The sequence below is a fragment of the Arabidopsis lyrata genome, assembly GCF_000004255.2.
Source record: "Arabidopsis lyrata subsp. lyrata unplaced genomic scaffold ARALYscaffold_8, whole genome shotgun sequence".
NCBI classification, from domain to species: Eukaryota; Viridiplantae; Streptophyta; class Magnoliopsida; order Brassicales; family Brassicaceae; genus Arabidopsis; species Arabidopsis lyrata.
This window is the reverse complement of record NW_003302548.1, coordinates 5,909,350-5,915,529: the sequence shown is the minus strand read 5'-3', so window position 1 is coordinate 5,915,529 and position 6,180 is coordinate 5,909,350. Positions and strand designations below refer to the sequence as shown.

At 36.6% G+C, this 6,180-nt stretch overlaps 1 protein-coding gene across 8 annotated transcripts; it reads left to right on the top strand.

Moving 5' to 3' along the window:
• Positions 1-1,751: 1,751 nt before the first annotated feature.
• Positions 1,752-5,166, top strand: LOC9301564 (probable RNA polymerase II transcription factor B subunit 1-3). Of its 8 annotated transcripts, none has more exons than XM_021024449.1 (11): positions 1,757-2,614; positions 2,789-2,854; positions 2,960-3,022; positions 3,232-3,355; positions 3,543-3,599; positions 3,721-3,849; positions 3,937-4,109; positions 4,205-4,337; positions 4,449-4,526; positions 4,664-4,711; positions 4,836-5,166. In XM_021024449.1, the coding sequence occupies exons 3-9, from the start codon at positions 2,987-2,989 to the stop codon at positions 4,517-4,519; spliced, it is 723 nt and encodes a 240-aa protein (XP_020880108.1). In that variant the 5' UTR covers positions 1,757-2,614; positions 2,789-2,854; positions 2,960-2,986; the 3' UTR covers positions 4,520-4,526; positions 4,664-4,711; positions 4,836-5,166. The 8 variants fall into 8 exon arrangements, with proteins under 8 accessions (XP_020880082.1, XP_020880079.1, XP_020880108.1 ...); XM_021024446.1 differs by lacking the exon at positions 1,757-2,614 and adding an exon at positions 2,639-2,654; XM_021024423.1 differs by lacking the exon at positions 2,789-2,854 and having other exon boundaries at positions 1,752-2,654; positions 4,958-5,166.
• Positions 5,167-6,180: the final 1,014 nt, after the last annotated feature.

Below are 6,180 nucleotides of genomic sequence, written 5' to 3'. Positions count from 1 at the left end.
TTCCATAAACCTACAAACAAAATCATTTACATTAGCACTTCCATTCAATATTTCAATCGATTCAACTACCACTAACATTCTCCATCTCTTCGGACTCTAAACAAACATAACGAACAATCAATTTCAATACTCGCGGACTTTCACTCGATTTTAATCGCAAAACCCAAAATAAAAACTCGATTTTACCTTGTCCAATAACGTAGTTGTCTGTAGTTATACCAAGATCGACTCTGAAGAAATAGAAGAGACACGAAAGGGATAAACTAATGTTGCCGTCGTAGGATTTTTCTCCAAAGAATGAACTGTTTTACCCGTTTAAATTGGAATCGACCCAGTAAGAAAGGGTTTGGGTATTTTTAACCCAATTAGCTTGGTTGGGTTGTAAATATGTGATATTATATTTTGAAGGGTTAAGTGGTCAAATGTCTACTTTTTCGAATTTAAGAAAATCAAAACTAAATTATATTTTATAAGAGGAGCAATTGAGAAAAGTTTGGGAGCTGGAGGAGCCCCTGAGAATTTGTTCCTATCTTAGATAGTTTATGTTAAGCCATGGCTCGTCTTATCCCAATTTCTCAACCACCACTAATCGCCGCCGCACAAACCTCCGACCACCCGCCGCGCATTATCATCTCTCGTCGAGACACCATTCTTCTCTCCTCCGCCGCTTCTCTTCTCCTCTCACTCTCCCCCACCGATCCCGCTTTTGCCTTCTCCTTAGGAATCTGTACACACACACACACTTCTCACTCACTCTTCGTTTTATTAATCTTATCTCCAAATTTGTGAATTTTTTGGCAAGAACTTTACAAAAATTCAATGCAACTTTTGGACGGACAAGTTTTGGGATATCGCAATTGTTGGTATCCAAAAACACAACATTTTTTTGGTACACACATAGAGATCTTCCTCTTCCGCCTTTAAAATTAAAAACAGAAATTTAAAAAATACAGAAATTTTAATGAATGTGTGGTTGACAAAAAAACAATACAGAAATTTGTAAATCTGAAAACTAATTATCTTTTATCTTCTCAATGCTTTATTAGTAATACTCGCCATTTATAAAAGAGTGGTATTGAAAAAGTAAATTTCTGTTAACTTTTATCAAGCTAAGTATTTTGGTTGTTTACTTTTCAGCCACCTTTCCGTATCTGGCTTATCAAACACGGCAATTATTTGATGGTATAATTGGCGGTCCAACACCAGAAAATGTCCAGATAGGCCTTTAATCCCCTAATAAAGACGTAGAAAATTTCTTACAACTTCTTCACAGAAGTATTTATATTTTAATTAGGTATATATTTGGTTTCAATCCAGGAATATTAATATTTTATATACCTAATATTAATATTGATATTAATATTTATAAGCTTATAATAAATATATATATATATATATAAACTTTTAATATATATATAAGGATTTCTAATAAAACATTGAGAAAATAAAAGAGAATTAGTTTTTAAATTTATAAACTTGCATTTTTTAATTTTAAAGGTGGAAGTTGAAAATCGCTATGTCCTCGCCAAAACTCTTGTGATTTTGGGTACTGATAATTGGCAAATCCCCAAACTTGTCAAACCGACACATATTGCTCGTAATATTTCCAAGGGCCTGGCCTCGGCAAAGTTTTTGGGCCCAGTAACAATCGAAGCCGTCGGCAAGCCCCTACTAGACTTTGTTACACAACAACTGCGATCCTCTGGCATTAGAGTAACTCAGGTTTTCTCAGGTAAATTTATTAAGTTTTGAAAAAATATTTATCTTGAAAGAAAATTAATCAATATGTTTTTGTGTTTCTGATAAATTGAATGCTACAGACACCAAACTTGTCTTAAGGATGGCTATATGGGCTTTGGATACTCCAGATCCAGCCAACATTTTACTAGTGGCAGGAGACGGTGACTATCAAGACATAGTTGACCATTTAAGAACACGCGGCCACAACGTTATGCTTGCCCAGATTATACGAAGCTCTAATCTAATGTTAAAGATTACGTCAAAAATTATTTGGGAGTGGGGAGATCTAGCGTCGGGAAGGGGTCCACTTAGGGAAGAAGGGAATTTGCACATACGAGAGAAGTACTTGCGCAAATATCTAGGAAACAGACCCAAAAGTCAGATAGCCGAAGCTCCCTCCATCAGATGTGAACTATGCTATCATCTTCTCCCATTGCCCAAGAAACCTGAGAAGTTGCAATGTCGATGTTCTTACATGATTGATCTGACATCAACCACACCTCTAACCCCTCTAACAACCCTACTTTGAATTACTCTTTCTTTAAACTCTTTCCTTTTGTTCTTTCTTTGAATAGAACTTTTGACTCTTTCCTTTACTATGGGTTAAGATCGAATTTTAGGTTACAATTTTTGTAACTGATTTGGGGAAGAACAAACAGTGTATTCTTCTTTGGAGTTAATTATGATCCTGAACGATGCGTTTCATTGAATTACAAGGAAGCTTCTTTACGAAAGAAACAGGGATACATGGTTCTGGTTCTGTCTTCTTGCTGACACAGTCAAAGTGACTCACGAGCTTAATTGATCGACCAATTTTAACGCGCTTTTGGAACCTTGGGCATATATCAATGGAGAAGCAAGTCAAATATAAGAGGTCTGTGAATGATCCAACAACTCTTAGATCCCTCAAAATAGTAAGAATACTTTGAACTCTTTGGTATCAGATTTGAAGCTTATGGTTCAGACTCACAACATCAAAAGTAAAAGGGTTTGATTTCCCAAATTGGTCATATTTGTTAATCAGTTTCATCACGACTAATTTTCTCAGAATGATTATTGGATAGTAGACGATGTGTTGCCTGTAATTTCCATTGTGCCATGTTAAATTTATCAGGTCAGAAATATACCAAAGAAGGTTTTTTTCTTACAAAAGTCTTGTTATGTGAATTTTGAAGCTATAATCCGTGTATCATTGAAGTTTCCTCGACTTTGATTACAGGAAGGCGTCATATCTTTGAGTTTGAAAATGATCCCAACATGCATGCTTGCCGTGATTTCATCAGTAAGCTCCATTAGCTTACACTAATATCTAGAAAATGGTCCTCGTGGGAGATAAAGCACCACCTGGAATTCAATTTCTAAAGCCAAAAATATATCTAGAAAATGGTGATCTTAATACATTGTGCTCTTTCTACATGGTTGAAAGCTTATTTACATTCTGCTGGATCATATCTTCATATATTGTGCTTAGTTAAATTTCCTGTCACACAGGACCATGGGATCCAGCGCTATGGCACCAATGACGTTGTTGAACCACTGAACGACCAGCTTAGGAGGTCACTTTTACAAGATCTTAATCGTCATGCTGCTGTTGTATTGGAAGGAAGATGCATCGGTAAACACTTATAACTCTGATTGTTTCATCTAGTGTTTTGTATAGCAGTCTAAGAAATAGCCATCAAATGACTTCCCAACAGATAGTTCATGAGGGATAACCATGTATTTTGGCCCTCTGCTTTTAGTTCTTGGTGGTAAAGTTAGTATACAATGATACTCACTTATTCTTTTATACTGGAAAGTAGATGTTGAGTCTGAAGGTACGAGAATTGTTGCAGAGGCTCTCACACGGGCGAAACAAGGTTTGCTGTTTCATTCTGATATGCTCTACTTTTCTTTTTCTTTTTCTATGCTGATCAATGGCCAATTCTGCAATTCATATTCATCTAACCTAGGTATCCACATGTCTATTACCCCTGGTAGTAAGCAAAGCTGATGGTGAAATCACCAAGGACGCTAATCAGGAGAGGTTGGAGAGAATGTCCCTTGCAACAGAAATGGAGGATCTTCAAGCACCACAAAACTTCCCATTAGCACCACTCTCTATCAAGGTTTGGCTTTCTGTGATTAAAAGGCTTACACTGTCGATGATGATAGATGGTGCGTAAATCCTCTTACCTTCTCTTGTTTGGAATCAAGACCCTCGTGATTACTTTGAATCTCAACAAGGAAACATCCTCAGTGAACCCAGAGGAGCAAAGGCGTCAAAGAGAAATGTCCATGAAGCTTATGGATTACTAAAAGAATCCATTTTGGAGAATAGAATGACGGGATTAAGTGATCCTTTGATTAAACCTGAAGTTTCCTTTGAGGTGCTATTCTATCTCAATATAAAATGCATGCTGCCTAAAGAAACCATGGCTTATTGCTTTGTTCCCTGAGCTTAATATTGCTAAACCCTATCCAGGTTTTCAGTTCGTTGACCCGAACTATCTCAACTGCCAAAAATATTGTTGGGAAGAACCCGCGAGAGAGCTTTCTGGACAGATTACCAAAGTCCACTAAGGATGAAGTTATACAGACATCCTCCAGTGTCCTAAGTAACAAGCAGCTCAATATATACTGATTACTGTGATTTGGTTAATAATGCCGATGGATTCTGTTGTCCCCTCAAATGCATCAATACCTTTTGCTTTTTCTTTCTTATGCAGCACTGGACATCAATACAAGAATTACTGAGACATTTTTGGTCATCTTACCCAATAACAACGACATATCTTAGTACCAAGGTAATGTTGTTGCCACTACACATTTTTCCAATCCTAGAGTTTGCTATATACATAGATTCTTCAGGAACCATTGAAATTTATTTACACCGTGTCCGAGAGCAACTTCTTATAATAGGATGTCACTTTTTATCATGCAGGTTGGTAAACTGAAGGATGCAATGTCCAATACTTATTCACTACTCGATGTAAGCTATGAAATTCTTCTTCAAATCTTTTTCTCAGAGTAATGCGTTAGAAAAGTAGTTCATTATATCTTCATATGAATGCATTTACACAAACATGAAATTTGGGTAAAATAAATTGGTGCAGTGGTGTAACCGTGTAATGGTCCATTAGTAGTTTGTGGTTGGGTGAAAGTAAAGAGAAGTAGTTGTTAGCCACATAGCGATTAAAGACTGTTTTACTGTTTGACGGTAAAACATAAGTTGCAGTCGTCGGCGGAAGTGGTAATGGAAGCGGCGGTGACGGTGGTGGTAGCCAGCATCACGACGGCGCTGAAACTGATAGGAAGAAGAAACGTTATCATCGTCACACCTCTCAACAGTTTAATTTCCTATTTGGTTTTTTTCCAATTTATTGAATCACATTTGTTTTCACATTATAACAGAGAATCCCCCATTTATAAACATCCGTTCACTCATCCCGCAACTCTTTATCAGATTTACGTATATTTAAGCTTAGTAAATTCGTTGATCAGATTTACGTATTCTCAGCGTTTTATGTTATTGTTAGTGAATGATTTTGATTAGTGTCTTCTCTCTAGTGATGTTAATTGGGCATGAAACTCCCATTTAATAATTTAATAAATGGGTATGTACAAAAAAAATTAGCCCATTTAAACCTATTTAGAGAAAAATGTTAAATGTGTTAAATGGGTTATCCCAATTAAACTCATTTATTAAATGAGGTTTCCCAAAAATAAATGGGTACTCATTTAAGCCCATTTATGTTTTATTTTATATTAGTTATTTTTATTAAAAATGTTAATATTTCAATAACTAATATAAAAGAGCAAAATATTAAATATATTTAAAACTAATATTCTACTTAAATTTAATTATTAATTTAAATATTTAAAAGAAAACGTAAAACCACGTTTCCTATAACATGGTTATGCGATTATGGCGGGAAAACACGGGTTTACGGTTTTGCCAGAAAAACGCAAGTTTACAGTTTTGGCGGAAAAACGTGGGTTTACGGTTTTGGCGGGAAAAAACACGGGTTTGCGGTTTTGGCGGGAAAATGCAGATTTACGGTTTTGGCGGTAAAACGCGGATTTGCGATTTTGGAGGAAAAATGTGAATTTATGGTTTTGGCGGAAAAATGCGAGTTTATGGTTTTGGCGGGAAAACGCAGGTTTATGGTTTTGGCGGAAAAACACGGATTTGCGATTTTGGCGGAAAAACGTAAGTTTACGGTTTTGGCGGAAAACGCGGGTTTACGGTTTTGGCGGGAAAAACACGGGTTTGCCGTTTTCGCGAGAAAACGCAGATTTACGGTTTTGGCGGGAAAACGCGGATTTGCGATTTTGGCGGGAAAATGTGAATTTATGGTTTAGGCGGAAAAACGCGAGTTTACGGTTTTGGCGGGAAAACTCGGGTTTACGGTTTTGGCGGAAAAACGCGGATTTGCGATTTTGGCGGGAAATTGCGAG